At 42.7% G+C, this 17,091-nt stretch overlaps 1 protein-coding gene across 1 annotated transcript; it reads left to right on the top strand.

Annotated features, from left to right (window-relative positions):
• The first annotated feature begins 1,404 nt into the window (after positions 1-1,404).
• LAP3 (leucine aminopeptidase 3) lies at positions 1,405-16,901 on the top strand. Its single transcript, XM_069856577.1, has 13 exons — positions 1,405-1,506; positions 1,788-1,903; positions 2,266-2,320; positions 3,963-4,068; positions 5,094-5,253; positions 7,026-7,187; positions 8,187-8,345; positions 9,061-9,185; positions 12,255-12,343; positions 13,725-13,827; positions 15,454-15,533; positions 16,178-16,290; positions 16,400-16,901. The coding sequence occupies exons 1-13, from the start codon at positions 1,405-1,407 to the stop codon at positions 16,596-16,598; spliced, it is 1,569 nt and encodes a 522-aa protein (XP_069712678.1). The 3' UTR covers positions 16,599-16,901.
• The last annotated feature ends 190 nt before the right edge of the window (positions 16,902-17,091 follow it).

The following is a 17,091-nucleotide window of genomic DNA, read 5'->3' as shown; positions in this document are numbered from 1 at the left end:
AATGTGTTGAGTTTGCAATTGCAATTTTGATTATTTTTTTAATAAAATATCTGCATTTTACCTTTCTATGTGCAAATTAAACACACCGCACACATAGCGCAGCTGTTATTTGTAAGCCTGTTGTGAGCTCACAGGAGTTGTTCCCCCCTCAGCAGTAGTGTGAACGCTTACCCAGGCCGTACCACAGGCAGGCAAAGCCACTCCGTGACACTGAGCTGCTGTGTGCGTGTGGTTTAACCCCAGGTGCAGGCAAATGGCCAAACGCCACCTCACGGCCATTTAGACAGCAGCCCTTTAGATGCTGGCTGGTAACCCTGCCTGCCTCCCTCTCTGCCTCTCTCCCTTCCTCCCTCCTAGCCCCTCTCCATGCCTCCCTCTGTCCCTGCATCTCTCTCTCCCAGCCTCTCTCCCTTCCCTTCTCTCCCTCTCAGCCTGCCTGCCTCTCTCCATGCCTTTCTCCCTTCCCTTCCTCCTTCCCTGCCTGTTTCTCTCTCTCTCCCCCTCCCTCCGAGCCTGCCTCTCTCCCTCCATCTCTGCCTGCATTTTCCCCCCCTTCCCATCCACCTCCTCCTGTCCTCTCCCTTTCTCCTTCCCTTTTCCTTTCCTCTCCTTTCCCTCTCCCCCTCCTCTACCCCTCTCTCCTCTCCCTTTCCCCTTCCCTCCTCTCCCTTTCACCTTCCCTTCCTTTCCTTCTCCTCCTCCTCCTCTTCTCTTCCCTTCTCCTCTTCCCCTCCCCTCCCTTTCCCCTTATGTTTCTCTTTCCCCTTCTGTTTCCCTTCCCTTCTCCTCTCCTTTTCCCTTTCCCCTCCCCTTCCTCTCTCTCCCCTTCTCCTTCCCCTTCTTCCCTTCTCCTTCCCCTTCTTCCCTTCCCTCCCCTTCTTCCCTTCCCTCCCCTTCTCCCTTTCCCTTCTCCCTTTCCCTTCCCCTTCTCCCCTTCCCCTTCTCCCCCTTCCCTTCCCTTCCCCTTCTCCCCCTTCCCTTCCCTTCCCCTTCTTCTCCCCCTTCCCTTCCCTTCCCTTCCCTTCCCTTCCCTTCCCTTCCCTTCCCTTCCCTTCCCTTCCCTTCCCTTCCCTTCCCTTCCCTTCCCTTCCCTTCCCTTCCCTTCCCTTCCCTTCCCTTCCCTTCCCTTCCCTTCCCTTCCCTTCCCTTCCCTTCCCCTTCTTCTCCCCCTTCCCCTTCCCCTTCCCCTTCCCTTCCCCTTCCCTTCCCCTTCCCTTCCCCTTCCCTTCCCTTCCCTTCCCCTTCTCCCCTTTCCCTTCCCCTTCTCCCCTTCCCTTCCCCTCCCCTCCCTTCCCATCCCTCTCCCTCTCCCTTTCCGTTTCCACCTCCCCTTCTCCCCTCCCCTTCCCGGTGCCGGTAGCCCCGCCCCGGCGGCGCGCGCTGCCTCGGGGCTGCGCGGGGTCCATGCTGGGCCCGCGGTGCGCGTGGGGCGCCGCGCGCCGCCTGGCCCGGGTGCCGCGCTGGGCGCGGGGCTGCTCGGCGCGGGGCGGCGGGGCGGGCGGGAAGGTGAGGGCCGGGGGGGCTCCTCTGGGCTTCAAACCGCGGGCCGGAGCGCGGGGCGAAACGATTATAGCGTTAGTTTTCGCTGCGCCCTGTTTATTTTCCACGCTTTAAAGCAGCTGTAGCGCTTCATCCCGGTTCACCGAATCGCGGCCCTGCGCTTCGCGCGAGGCAAACGCGTAAACCGAGGTGAACGCGTGCGCCGGCAGCCGCGGTTTGAAGGGCGGCCTCGGTGCCTCGTAGAGAGGTCTCTGGACTTCACGGTGCTAACGCGCATGTTTTTTCAGGGTCTTGTTCTGGGAGTCTATTCCAGTGAAAAGGAGGAAGGCGCTGCCCGGTTCACTGGTGCGGGAGATGCTTTCGATAGGCTCGTGTCTGGAAAGCTGAGGGAGCTTCTGTCTCTGTAAGTGTGTGGTGAGCTGCTGAAACGGATCGAATTGCCTAAAAACGCCAATAAATGATCTTTTTTTTTTTTTTAAATCATATAAACGTCTTTACGGATGCCACTTCTCAGGCTGGCACTAGCTTCTGCTAGGCCAAGCAGCCCGGACGGGAACTCCAGGGGAAAAGCCAGGCCTGAGAAAACATGCAAAACGTTCGTGGGGACTTGGCCTTTTTGTGAATTGGCACTGAGCCGAGTGTCCCAGCACAGTGCCCAGGAGCACTTCGTGGGTGTGGAGTGAGCTTAGTACCGTAAGATTTATCACTAATAAGGACTTTGTCAAATGAACTTTGACTTTGTCAAATGAATGCTTTGTATCCTAGATCTGGGCCACCTTTGAAGAAAGGCAAAACGCGAATCTTCCATGGTTTGCATCAGGTATGAACTTTGGATTTTTCGTGTGCGTCTTGAATAATGCATGAGGTTTGCCCTTATATCGTACTTAAGTTGAGTTCACTGCTGTGCTTGTAAAAATCCTCTGCCCTTTGTCCCCATGCAACCCCTCTCGACAGAAGATGTGGTTCTTACTGAAACCTCTGGCTCTGCACTCCCTGTGTTCACATGGCCTGTTGCACAGTCCTGTACTCCCTCCACTGTGCTGCAAATTGAGAAGATGTAAACGAGTCTGCTCCAAAGATGCTGTGCTGTGCTCTGAATTACTGCTTGCTGAATGAGATGAAGTGCAGCAGTTTCAAATCAGACTTATACTGGGCCCACTGCTCAGGATGAGTGAGTGCACGTGTGCACACTGAAACGTGCAAGGACCTTCTAGACATGATGGTTCTAACACAGGGCAGTCCCATCGTAGTCTTTAGTTGGAGGTTTTAAAGTCATTTGTTCTAAACCTCTGGAAACAAGACTTGGGACTGTTCTTCAAGCAGAATCTTTGTCTGCATAGACATGATATGTCACAAGAGTGTGAGATGGGGATTCATCTGCTTAACGTTAGGCTTTTGGTGCCATTTGAGACATTGAGCTGGCAAATAAGGGTATGATTTGTGCCTTTCTGGAGTAGTAGTTAGAGGCTAGGCAGACATGTAGTATGACACTTAAGTGTCTATAGAAATAACTGAGTCTTAACTTAGGGCTATTATAAATGATTTCAAATAAATCAATTTGTAGTGAGTGTTGCCTACCATGTATAAAGTCAAGTGTGGAGACCTCAGAGAGGTGATTGAGTAGAAAGGTTTTCAGAAATTTTATGGTAGCTGAGCCCACTGAAGGTCCCATTATCTCAGTTCTGCATATAGGATGGTTTTTGAAGTACGTCTGCAAGAGAAGGTAGTAAAATTTGGTCTTACACAGTCTTCTAAGGGTGTAAAACATAACTATAAAAAAGTTAACTTGAATCGCTGATGGTCTGGAAAGCTAACACTAATTTCAGCATCTTGTTGACTAAAAGACTCTGTTATAGCAAAGCAGTTTGAAATGGAATTGCTAGAATCTGACAGAGCAGCTATTTGTGATGGAAGGGAAACCCCAAGTTTAACTTCATTTTTCTTTAGAGTAGTGGGAGGTCTGTTCACATACATGACATTGAGTTTAATACAAATTTTATTTAATTCTTAAAAAGGCTTCTTTAACTATTGTGATTTCTTCCTTTTTGCCTTCCACTTGCAGCTTAGCTTATAAGGCAAGCATTCAGTCTGCTGTGCTATGGTGCTTGCCTGAGTTCTGGAGCTGTGTACCCGTATGTAAGTTCAGTTTGTTGCCTGACAAATCATACCAGCTTAGCTCCTGAGTGGAGCTTAGTCCCTGTCTGCTGTTAATACACATAATTAGCTGTTAACTGGACAGCAGAACAACTGGTTGCATGCCTATGGCAAATGATTGGGAGTACAAGACAGCGGTACCATACTGGCACTCTTAACATAGAAATGTGCATAACGTAGAGAAAGTACTGGTTGTATTTTAATGTTCTGTTTGGTTTGAGTTGGAAAGTAAGGTCTTTTTAACAGCTCTCTGCTATGGCTGTAATAATGAGGAAAGTGAATTGAATTTGTGTGTTGGCTTTATCTAGGACTTTCCGAGTGTGGTTGTAGTTGGCTTGGGTAAGCGGAATGCTGGACTAAATGACCAAGAAAACTGGAATGAAGACAAAGAAAATATTCGTGCAGCTGTTGCAGGTGAACCATTTTTAAATTTTCTGAAGCATTTTGACTATGAAACATCGAGTTCATCGAGTTCCACTTTTGAAGAGTGAATCTAGATATGACTTCATTTTGAAATGCAAAACCTACTGTATTGTTTGGTAAATGCATTTACTTGCTACTGATATACCTGAAGGTGTTACAGGGCATGTAAATCAATCTGCAGGCAGGTAACTGTAGTTTTTTATAGTGAATAACTTTCCTAAACAGTGAGATACTGAAAATTACTACTATTTTGAAGCCTGAGACTGTACTTAATTATGCACTTTCACTGCTTAGTTTGTGACTGAGATATTTGTGTTGTTATAAACTGGGATTCTTCACAGTGTCAGTAGTATGATCCAGTATGTTACCTCTCGTAGGCAGCAGAAGCCTTTATCTTACTCAAGGATGACTGCTGCATCTGAGTATGTATAAAACAAGAATAAAAAGTGTTCTCACTGCAGAGTCTGTAATCTGAAGCTAGAGGTCAGTCACTTGTATGACAGCTGTATGTCCAGAGTGCTAGCCCATGTTGTCTCACCAGCTGCCAAAACATTGTTAAATTGTTTGGGTACAAAATAGAATTTATGGAATATATAATTTTTTTGTTTTCCTCCAAATGAGTTCATACCTGCTTTTATAAGCAAAGAGCAGTCACAGATTCTTAGCAGAAAACTAAATTGCAGTGAATTTCTCATACATGTAGATAGTCATAATCCATAACACACCAGAATGAAAAAAGCTTTTCTTTGATATAGAGTGAGCTTAAAGGAGTCTGAAGAACTGTGGACATTGCATTTATTTTTGTGAATCATTACAGTTCATAAAGTGATGCTTTTAGTCAAGATATGTCAGTATATGGTCATTAGCAGTTTTTATTATTTTGCTGCATGATCTTTTTAATTGATTTGCTTCTAAACTCGAGTGTCTTGAATTGAAGTATCATATTGATCACCTCAGGTGCTTGTTTTGCTGTTCTGTGCAATGCTCAGCCTGCTAGTTCTGTGTTGTATTTTCAGTTGGCTGTAGACAGATCCAGGACCTGGAAATCCCTTGTGTTGAAGTAGATCCTTGTGGAGATGCTCAAGCGGCTGCGGAAGGTGCTGTCCTTGGATTGCATGAATATAACGAGCTGAAGCAAAAGAAGAAGCCCGTAGTTACTCCCCAGCTTCATGGAAGGTGATGGCAAAAGGAATGCTTGCAGATTTATTTATTTATTTATTTGTTTGTTTATTTCTATAACTGTGTGCTTGTGTATTAGAAAAATCCAAAACTGAAGGGACTTCGGGGTGTGCACCAAAGGTGTGTTCCTCTAGCTTGTCAAGGCCCCAGCGAATGATGTCCCTACCCTCCCCATTTCAGCTGCTCCCTGCAGTGTGAACTTCTGGGGGTGCATTTAATTGTTCAAGTTGTTGATGAAAGTATCAGCCCCAGTATCAGCCCTTGAGGAACACCACACACAACTGCCAGCTAGATCATTCAACTCTCTCTGCTATCTTCTGAGCCCAACAGTTCTTCCAATTTCTCCTTCATTTTGTAGTCTACCCCTCCAGTTCATGTATTCTCAATTTGTCTTAAAGGATTCTGTGTGAAAATCTTGCTGAAGCCAAGCTAAATGACGTCCATTATGGTCCTTTGTGTCAACTCTCTCATAGTTGGTCAGGCATGATTTCCCCAAATAAATCTATAATGACTGTTCCCAGTGACCATCTTACCTTCATGTACCTGGAAATGGCTTCCGAGATTACTTTCTCCATAAACTTTTAGGAGATTAGTCTAGGATAAGAGATTTGTAGTTTCCTGTATCTACCTTACTGCTCTTAAAGATGAGGACTTTTCCAATAAGCAGAGACCACATTCAGTAAAGAGACCAGGCTTCCAGTGATGCCGGCCAGCTCTCTCAACACTCTACTACCAAGGACTTGTGAATGTCTGGCTTCCTTGAGTAATCCAAAGTCTGTCTTTCCCTGCTTTGGGTAGCTCCTTTCTTCTCCAGACTCTGTTACTAAACACAAAAATTTGGGAATCTGGAAGCAGACCTTAATAAGACTGATGCAAAGCAGGCGTTGGGAACTTCAGTCTCCTCAGTGTTCACTAGTTTGCCTCCCTATTTAGCGATGGGACAGCAGGTTATCCCTGACCCTCCTTGTGCTGATGACGTACCTGTTGAAGTCCTCTTGTTGCCTTTCCCACTTCTTGCTAGTTTCAGTGTCAGCTGAGATTTGACTTCTTAATTTCATCCCTCTGTATCTAGGTAATGTTTCTATATTCGGACTGGATTCCTTCTTTACCATGTTGCTCTTTTGAGAGCTGGAATAATTGTAATGCCCTGTTTTGTGATGCCTTTTAAAGCAAATAAGCCTTTCAGTTCTGCCTCGGTAAAATGAAAGGTTTTGTACTGGTAATGTTGTGAAATAACCAGAGATCCCCATTTCCTATGCAGGCAGCTCTTCAGATGTCTGCTCTGTCATTCCTTAGTGAAACGCCTGGAGTGCACTGTGAAATGAGATCCGAATTCCACTTTTACCAAGTGATGATGTTTCAGTAGAGTGAAAAACAGAATTGGAGTCTTGATGTGGTAAATAAAAACTTTCAGGGCCGTTACAATTAATGTGATTACAAATTTTGCAAGAGATATTAAACCTTGTGCTTAAGGATTTAAACTAATCTCTGACTAGTAAGGATTAGGACAAGATCCAGTGTATTAGATAATTCTGTATCTGCCTGCTCTAGAATTCTTCTAGCTTTCTGTAAAGCATTTGGCACTGTCTAGAACCAGAGATAAGCTACTATAATAGACTAGATGCACCTCATAGTAAGATTATTGTGACATTCCTAATTGCCCCAAATTAATAATACTGCATTTTCAAACAGGAGAAAATGGATGGATGCTGACATCTTGCTTTGGCAAATGTTTTTAATCCTGATTATTGTATGGTGTTGTTGTTTAGTGCTGAAAGTGAAGCCTGGCAAAAAGGTGTTATCTACGCTGAGGGTCAGAACCTCGCTCGATACCTTATGGAGGCTCCAGCTAATTATGTAACTCCAATCAAATTTGCTGAGCATATTGAACAGAAGCTCAGAAGTTTCAGCAATGTGAAGGTCCATATAAGGTAAATTCCATTTAAATAATTCCTCTATAGAGTAAGATAACTTTCAGGCTATTCAAATCTGCAGGAGATTGTGTTCATTCTACCTCTTCAGATGACAAAAGCAGGGAAAGTATCTGGGCACTCACCTTTTTGTCAAACTGCAAACTACTCTCAGTATTAGAAGGTGAGCTTCTAGCTTGCAGAGTAAAGAAGATACTGTGACACAGTGAAATGATTAACTATCAATTAGTCATGCAGTCAATTACAGCTTAATTGACGCATGTGCTATGAAAGAGGAAACCTGATGAAGACTGAGTAAATAGAGGGGGAATATTGGGTACCTTCCTTGTAATACCTTTTGTTTTCTTCCCAAGTGGATTTTGCTTTTTTTGTTTGGATGTGGTAATTAAAACATCCTCTATTTATTGCTGTTGCTGTGGGAGCCTTTTTTTACTTTTAAAAATGTTGAAATGGAGTCATAAAAGCTCTTGCAACTGAATTTGCACAGCTAATGCTTTGTGCGTCAACGTTTGTAGTTACTGCACTTCAGTGGAAATGGGCTAACTGGTTACAGGAGTGTTGGAGGTTGTTTTGTTGAAAAGCAAAAGATTGAGGGAAATCAATTTTGCCTGTACTTAATCATTTTGATAGCAGAAAGCTAAACTGACCTCCTGCAGTATTGTTGCTCCATATGCCTTCAGAGACCACAGCCTGATAGGCAAGTGAAAGTTTAATGCTTCTGATACAGAAGTGTAGACTGGTGGTTCTTAAGTTTTGTTGTTGTTTTTAAACAAGACAAAACAAAAACCAAGCAGTGACTTAGGGGCAGTATTTTTCTGTTTCACAAAAAAAAAAGCAATAATGGTTGGATGTAAATGATGGTTTCCACACTAAGTAAAGTGGAATTAATAATTCATGTATGAACCTTCAATAATTACAATCTCTTAAAAACAAACAAACAAAACTGTCTTAGTTAAACTGTCCAGTTAAAAAAAAGTAAATAATATATTTATGTTCCAGACCGGAGTCTTGGATAGCAACACAACAGATGGGAGCATTCCTGAGTGTAGCTAAGGGTTCGGCTGAGCCTCCCATCTTTCTGGAGATTCACTATTCAGGTGGTGCTAATACAAATGACTCCCCGTTGGTATTTGTAGGAAAAGGAGTTACGTTTGACAGGTACGCATGCTAATTTTTCATGACTAAAAGAGGGGAGTTGTCTTCTTGCTGTTAATGTTCAATGGGGCGGTGCTTTTTCTTGGCTCAGGACATCTTTCAATGCCATTCCAGTGATTTTGCCCTGTATAGCAGGCTGTGCTGCCTTTCCTGGGGAGAAGACAAGCTTGAGTGATGGGATAAAGTGCAAGTTGATATGCCGCTGTTTTGTAAGGGGAAAACGGAAATTTATTTTTTTTTGGCCTGAGCAAACCTCTGAATGAAGAATTTACAAGTTTAGAATTGCCATCTGTTACTGGACAAATATATTATACTTAAGGAAAGAGAAAGCAGTTTATTTAACTGCTTTTCATGTCACATGGCTACTGAGGTATTTATCAGTAGTCATCCATCTATATATGATCACCCCTTCTATATGCTGATTTTACCATGTGTACTATTTTCTTGTTGTGTGCACTTTTAAGGTCATTGAGTTAGTCTGCTGCGGATTACTTGGATTTTTATGGCATCTTAATTATGAGGAAATAATTCATGGATATATCTGGGTTTCATTTCAGATAGAGTATCTTGCCCTCAGTATTCTTGTTAGGGTGTTGCAGGAATATTTGAAAACACATGTCCTGGTATGTGGTGCTAAAACATACTCATGGACAGAATATTATCAATGCATGCAACTGCACTCCTATGTGTCAGATGAAATTTGTTCCTTTTATTCCAGTGGTGGCATTTCACTGAAGCCGTCATCGGGTATGGATGCGATGAGAGCAGATATGGGAGGGGCAGCAACTATCTGTTCAGCCATTGTGACAGCAGCAGCTTTAAATCTGCCTCTTAACATAATTGGTAAGTAAGTATCAAAACGTCTTAATTTTACAAGATTTCTTTTTAACAAAGTTGTTTTCTAGTATCAGCACTGGTAACGGTCAAACAGAAATGCCGTGAACTCTCACAGACTTACTTGTCTCATTCCCTCACTCAGCTTCCCTTTTATTTTTAGTTGCTTATCAAAAATTGCCAGCTTTGCTTGAATATATATTTCAACACTGGATTAAAATTTTGAAGGCAGACTTCTTAGATCTTGTGTGAGAAATTATTGTCAATAAACTTATTATTAATTTTTTTTTCCAAATTTTTGATCCTTCATTACAAGAAGGAATGTGGATATCTGTGAAATAAATTAAAAAGAGTTACTTGAACTACCTGCATGCGTACTTGCCACAGCTGAACAGGCAGAAGGATCAGGTCTCGTTTCCTTAGGTGAATATCTTGGCAGAAGTCTAAAACAAACCTAGTCTGCTAATGCAGTTTTTAAGTACTTGAAAGGAGGTTATAGCAAGGTGGGTGTTGGTCTCTTTTCTGCATGTAACACGTGATGGGGTGAGAGGAAACGGCCCCAGGTTGCACCAGGGGAGGTTTAGATTGGAGATTAGGAAATACTTCTTCACCCAAAGGGTTGCTACGCATTGGAACAGGCTGCCCAGGGAATTAGGTGAGTCCCCATCTCTGGAGGTATTTAAAATATATGATGTGGTGGTTAGGAACGTGGTTTAGTGGTGGGTTTGGTGGTGGGTTAGGTTTACGGTTGGACTTTATTTTAAAAGTCTTTTGCAACCTAAATGATTAGATTCATAGAATGGTTTGGGTTGGAAGGCACCTTAAAGATCATCCAGTTCAAAACCCCCTGCCGTGGACAGGGACACCTCCCACGAGACCAGGCTGCTCAAGGCCCCATTCTACCTGGCCTTGAACACCTCCAAGGATGGGGCAGCCACAACTTCCCTGTACTTACCTGTTCCAGTGCCTCACCACCCTCATCGTGAAGAATTTCTTCCTAATGTTTAATCTAAATCTTCCTCTCTCCAATTTATAGCCATTCTCCCTAGTCCTAGCACTACGTTCCTTTGTGAACAGTCCCTCCCCAGCTTTCTTGTAGGCCCCCTTCATGTACTGGAAGGTCCCTATAAGGTCTCCCCAGAGATTTCTCTTCTCCAGGCTGAACAGCCCCAGCTCTCTCAGCCTGTCCTTGGAGATGCTCCAGCCCTCTGATCATCTTTGTATCTCTCTTCTGGATCTGTTCCAACAGTTGCATAGCCTTTTCATGCTGGGATTCCAGAACTGGACACAGTAGTCTGGGTGGGGTCTCATGAGAGAGAGTAGAGGGGGAGAATCACCTCCCTCACCCTGCTGCCCACACTTCTTTTAATGCAGCCCAAGATATGGTTGGCCTTCTAGGCTGCGAGTGTGCATTGCCGGCTCATGTTGAGCTTCTCATCGACCAGCACCCCCAAGTCCTTCTCCACAGGGCTGCTCTCTATCACGTCGTCCCCCATCGTGTACTGAAACTGTGGATTGCCCCAACCCAGGTGTAAGACCTTGCACCTGGTCTTGTTGAACCTCATGAGGTTCACACAGGCCCACTTCTCCAGCTTGTCCAGGTCCCTCTGGATGACATCCTGTCCTCCTGGTGTGGCATCTACACCACTCAGCTTGGTGTCTTCTGCAAACTTGCTGAGGGTGCACTTGATGTTGCTATCAATATCACTGATGAAGATATTAAATAGCACTGTTCTCAGTACAGACCCCTGGGATACACCACGGGTCATGGATCTCCGTCTGAACATAGAGCCAATGACCACTACTGTCTGGATGCGACCATCCAACCAACTTCTTGTCCACCCATCAAATCCCTATCTCTCCAATTTAGATAGAAGGTTGTTGTGGGGGACTGTCAAAGGCTTTACAGTAGTGCAGATAGATCATACCCGTTAGTTTTGCCGTGTCCACTGATGTGGTCACCCCATCATAGAAAACCACTAGATTGGTCAGGCAGGACCTGCCCTTCATGAAGCCGTGCTGGCTGTCTCAGATCACCTCCCTGTCCTCCATGTGCTTTAGCAGAGCTTCTAGGAGGATCTGTTCCACAATCTTCCCAGGCAGAGGAGAGGCTGACAGGTCGGTAGTTCCCAGGATCATCTTTTCTACTTTTTTTAAAAATGAGCACAGTGTTGCCCTTCTGTGATTGTAACTACAAGCAGTGCTGGTTCTTTGTGCAAAAATGTTGCACAACTGAAATAAAATGAGCTGATTCAATATCCGTGGCAAAACCAGCTGGTGATGACAGGTAGTCCATTACAGCACGCATTTTATGCTTGAGAAACCCTGACGGGCAGACGAGTCTTTTAGTAGACACTTTTATCCTTCAACCAGTAGAGGGCAGCAAAACACACATCCTCTTGGCATTCCTCGCTTAAAAGTGCAGTGGGGAAGGGTTAAATTAATGGAATAAAAGTATGTGTACAGAATTCCACTGAAAAGTGGAGGTCCACAATTCACTTATTCCTTGTGCCAGGGGCAGGTGTTCCCTAGGAATGCTGGAGTGCCTTTCATCCCTTTATTATGTTCATAGTTGGAGTTTTGAAGCTGCCCCTCTTCAGCTCATCTCTATTTGCTGCTCTTATGGCAAGTTCTGTGGCAAGTCCTCAGACTCCACCTGGTGTTACAAAAGGTTTATTTGCAATGAGCAGAGCTTGAATGGCTCAGAGTGGTAATTTGAGAATTTTCAGAAAGAAAGAAATCCCTTTATACGAGACTGATTATTAATCTGTGGAAGACATAAGATGATACTTGTTCCTTCTCTGATCTCACTTGTCTGAGCATTAAGTATAAATAAATCCTAGTGATAAAATGCTGTAGGTAAGGGAATGTGGTGGTGCATCATGCAGAGGAATATCCCTGAGTGAAAACTGGACCGTGTGTCTTTTGGTAACCAGGAAAATTAGGATTTTGAGCATAAATGCGAGATGAGAATAGTACTGTTTTCTTAAGGAGATATTTGGGGGGGGTTGCCAAGTGTGTTTTGTACATTTTTTCTGAGAAACAAACTAGTAATGCACTACTCTCTTTCTCTCTGAGGTTTGGCACCTCTCTGTGAAAATATGCCCAGTGGTAAGGCAAACAAGCCTGGGGATGTTGTTAGAGCCAAGAATGGAAAAACAATACAGGTATGCATGTGAAATTTTGATTAAACCATTTAACTAAAAGTATTCAAAATCCATCGAGTTGTATGACTGCAGCCAGAGTACATGTTTGAAAAGACCCTTTAAAAAGATAAGCAGTGCAAATGTCCTGGTTTTAAAAATGTAAGAAGCGTGTCATTAATTAGAAATCATTATCATAGGATTCTTTCAAATATAAATATCGATTGAAGAGATTGGAAGTTTCATAAATTGCTAGGAAGAGCTGAAAAATGTAGTCAGCTACTAAACATAGTAGAAAACCTTTAGCACAAGGGGTTGTTACAATGCTTATAAATGCAGCAGGTTCTCTTGTCAGAATGAATAACATATTAATTGGTTCTAGCAGACCCTTCCAGGAGTGGCACATAAGAGTATTAGTTTCCTGCTGACACAAACAAGGTCTTCACCCTCCCAAGCTGCTCCTTGCAATCTGAATTCTGAGTCACAGGGGCTGCTGTTCAAAGGAGCTTGCCAAATCCATTTCATAAATAATCCAAACTGTTCCATACTCATCTAATAGATTAAATGGTACTGAAAGTCATTGCGCTGTAGACAGTTGATTTCCTGCAGCAATCGGTAGATAGCATAATGTTTCTCTCTAGATTTCTGTGATTCTGCCACCTTTGACTTGTCTGACCCTTCCACTACCTTTAGGTGGTTCTCCCAAAAGTCAGTTCAGTCACCCTCTGTTTTGAGGGAAAAGACTGCGTACATATTCCTCTACCAAGCAGAAATTTGCAAGAAAGTGCTAGTAGCTCAGAGCACATCATGCAATTAATCTGGCAGAATTCTTTATGAATTTTCCCTTACAAGGGAAAGGAGACTGATATTTTAATTATTTTTTAAGAGGGAAAACATTTCAGGATCCAAGGAGAAAGCAGTGTAACAAGGAACTGTTTCCAAGGATGCATCTGTGTTGCTTTGTTGCATCCTCGCCTCCTTTGCAGTTTCCATTGGTCAGATCTCTGTGCTGGGTCAGAAGCAGCCCCTGGGATTCCTGGGGCTTTGCTGAGAATGGTGACCAGCTCCTGCACCCCACTGGGGCACCTCTCCAGCCTCCAGGCTCTTCTGATGAGCCAGCAACACAGAGGCCCAGCGTGCAGAGGAAGCTGCCATGGTGAAAGATTGCTTGACTTCAACTACAGATATGCTTTTATTTTATAAACATAACTGTATATACATACTATAGGTTTTCTATTTCTTTTTCTTTTGTGTTTGGGTAAATTTTGATTATCTGAAGTTCCTAGGGCCTGTGACAATGCATTTACAGTCTGACAGCTATTTAAGGTAATATGTAAGAAATAAGTCAGTGAAAGGGATGTTTTCAGGAGTTGTTAATCTGTTTTGAATAATTTTGCACCTGAAGGTAGATAACACAGATGCTGAAGGAAGACTGCTGTTAGCTGATGCTCTCTGTTACGCCCACAATTTTAATGCAAGGGCTATTGTGAATGCTGCAACATTAACAGGTAAGCAGTCTCCTTCCACGTTTCTTTTGCAAGTCATTTTTTTTGTTACTCTTGTTGGTTGGGCTGTGGATTAGTTGCACTGTGTATATAAGCCAGCCTGAATTTAAAAGCAACTGAGATGATTTTATTTCTAGTAGAACAACATCTAACAATTTATACTCTTACCAACTCTGCACCATGTCTGAAGGACTGGGGAAGGGGTTGGCATGCAGGGCACGCACACAGCAGTGTAGATGAAGTTGGGCCGGCCCAGCTGAGCTGGAACTAAGAAGAGCAGGAAAAGATATGCAGATTTCAGTGTTTCTGCACAGTGTTTCCTAGTGCTTCCATTTCTGCACTAAGCCTTTCCAGTTCCCGGGGCTGTGGGATGAAGAGATACTGGTGTGGTTGTGGAAGAATCCTGCCACATCCGTGTGGCACTGGCCATGCCGGAGCCAAAATGGCTTCTTTGTGAAGTGCATCCTGAGAGCCAGAGCTCTGACCTGTCCAGCCCCAGTCCGTGGTGGGAGCTGGCTCAGATATCTGTGATTCTAGAGAACAGCATAGGAGAGTCACTTTTCTCTTCCCAGGAACTTGTTTGACTGAAATATCTCTTATTTTATGTGAAGTTATACTTTCAGGCATAGTAAAATGTGCCTTAATAGTTTAATCCCTACAGTTGTATAAGAATGAGGTTATAATTTTAAATTTAAAACCAGTGTTGTGTGTGTATCTCATGAACTGCAGTAACAGGTTGTCATGGGTGAAGTGACTGTAGCTGAAATGAGAGCAGACGTGCAAGAGCAGTTCAGACACTTGTCCACTCTGTTGCTTAATGAATATGCTGAGCAAAATAATTACCTTTCTGTATATTCTCTACTCGTGCTTTAAGTCATATTCTATCAGTTTTACCAGTTCAATTGCTGTGGAAAATTTCAATAGACAGAAGGGAAGCTGATCTAAGGATTGTTGGCTTGTATAAAATTATTCTCATATAAAGGGCATCACAGAAGAAGGAGCTTATTCAACTATGTATTATTCTATGTTTGAGATCCTGTGACACCAAGCCAGAAGGAGGAGAGCTCCTGTAGAAATGTCTTTGACATATTTTGTTAAACTATTTTTTTCTTCTTTTTCTAAATCTGACTTTTGATTGAGTGTTGGCACTGGAGAACATGTACATAATGCCTCTGGCTTAGGCGTGGTTTAGTATTTTGATAAGGATTATTTTCATTTAAAGTAAAGTCACATATGCTGTGCAAAAATCTATGCAAGTGGAATTTACAAAAGGGAGAGTATCAGCTCAAGATTGTAGAGGTCTAGAAATTGGAGAAGTTCACTCATTTATATTTTCTATACGGAAACAATAATTTATTTTTAAAGAAACACTTAATTGCTGAATATATTGTATTAGAAATACAGATTAGTTTCATGAGATACAGCATGTAATTCTTGTCCTATCAGATTATATAAATGTTTTAACAACACGTAAACTTCTAAAAATGCAAGTTTACTAGAATCTTTAGTTTTTTCAGACCTTAAAAATTGGGAATTAAGAACAAAGTTCTGTGCGGAGTCAGGACGCAGAGGAATAGCTCAGATCAGCCTTTGCCTTTGTTGTATAACCTTGAAGGTGTGTTTCTGCAGGTGCCATGGATGTTGCATTGGGGTCTGCTGCAACTGGAGTGTTCACAAACTCATCTTGGCTTTGGACTCACCTTTATGAGGTTGGCCATCTGCATTTGTATTAAATTGTAATAATTCAGTAATAGTGGCTGTTATTTGAGAAGTTAGCGCATTACCAAAAGTCTTATTTTATGCAAATCTTGTGGGAATGGTGTTAGTACTGTATTTATTCAAAATAATTAATTTTTGCTATTATTAGCCCTCTAGTAAGGTTTAATATCTTACAGCAAAGAGCATGCACATCTCAAGGATCTGCATCTTCTGATAGTCTACTCTATGTGGATAAGCTCTAGACTATTGACAGTAATTAGTTCACGTTAAAAAGATAATTGATCTTGCTTAACAATACTGAGATGGAAATTCAGAGAGGCTTTGTGAGTGGCTGAAGCGTGGTGACTGAAGGAAGCCTCTGAACGGAAGGATTTATATTGTCAGGAGAGAAAAAAAACCAGCAGGTTTTAGTGTTAGTCTAAAGGCAAAATCTAAAGTACCTAAAAAGTAGGATTCACTGTTTCGTTTTGCAGTGTATTTCCTAATACCTAATATCATTTGGGCTGCAGATTTTTAGGCTGATCAAGGCTAAGCGAACATAAGCATGCACGGTTCCAGGGTTTATAAATGCAAGTTTGCAAAGAAAAAGAAAAAAAAGAAAAATTTGCCAAAACTATTGCTGTTTGTTTTTCAGGCCAGCATTGTGACAGGAGACAGAGTTTGGAGAATGCCTCTCTTTGAACATTACACAAAACAAGTAACAGACTGTCCTCTGGCAGATCTGAGTAACATTGGAAAGTACAGCAGGTAAGATATACCAATATCTTTTGTGTGCCGCTTCCTTTCAGTGTGTTTGTTTAATGTTAGTGCTGTTCATGTTGCTTTAGAAACAACAGAGTTTTTCTGCTTCCCACAGAGCCGGAGGAGCGTGCACAGCTGCTGCATTCCTGAAGGAATTTGTGACTGCCTCTCACTGGGCTCATTTAGATATAGCTGGTGTGATGTCGAATAAAGATGAGGTGCCCTATCTTCAAAAAGGCATGGCAGGGCGGCCTACGAGAACATTAGTAGAGTTTGTGGCTCGACTAAGTCAAGACAGTCACAATACCAAGTAAAACACTTATTCTAAAATCATTCACTCTGCCTTAAGAAGTTTAGAAGTATTACTCTTAAATGAGAGCCCTGGGAATGTTTTCATCATGGCAATGAATGACAGATGCATTTTATAAATCATTACTTGGGTAAGAGTGTCTTGCCTTTGAGATTTATCATCCCATATTATGCAGTTTAAAATAAAAAAAATTATGTTTGAACTCTTGAGATATTTAGTTCCAAAACATGATGATGGAAAACCTCTCAAATCCTATTTTATACATAAAGTAAGCATACTTATTGCAAACAATAAATCTCTTATTTGAGTGTGTGTGTTTTGATGGAGAGAGAATTAACAATAGCTGGAGATCATAGCTGTGCCTCAGTTTTGGGGGAGTCTTATGTGGTGGGAAAGGCACGGTGGTGTTGGGCTGATGGTTGGCTGTATGATCTTTTCCACCCTTAATGACTGTAGGATTTGTATTGAGGCAGACGTGATGCACTATCAGTCTTTTT

Source organism: Phaenicophaeus curvirostris, chromosome 4 (genome assembly GCF_032191515.1).
Source record: "Phaenicophaeus curvirostris isolate KB17595 chromosome 4, BPBGC_Pcur_1.0, whole genome shotgun sequence".
Lineage (NCBI taxonomy): Eukaryota > Metazoa > Chordata > Aves > Cuculiformes > Cuculidae > Phaenicophaeus > Phaenicophaeus curvirostris.
Note: the sequence above shows the minus strand (reverse complement) of the source record. Positions and strands in the feature narration are given on the sequence as shown.

Bases quoted from the DNA above. Each gene is read 5' to 3' on its own strand.
- LAP3 (XM_069856577.1), top strand. From the start codon at position 1,405: ATGCTGGGCCCGCGGTGCGCGTGGGGCGCCGCGCGCCGCCTGGCCCGG. The intron at 1,507-1,787 runs GTGAGGGCCGGG...ATGTTTTTTCAG, and splicing joins GCGGCGGGGCGGGCGGGAAG to GGTCTTGTTCTGGGAGTCTA. The intron at 5,254-7,025 runs GTGATGGCAAAA...GTTGTTGTTTAG, and splicing joins ACTCCCCAGCTTCATGGAAG to TGCTGAAAGTGAAGCCTGGC.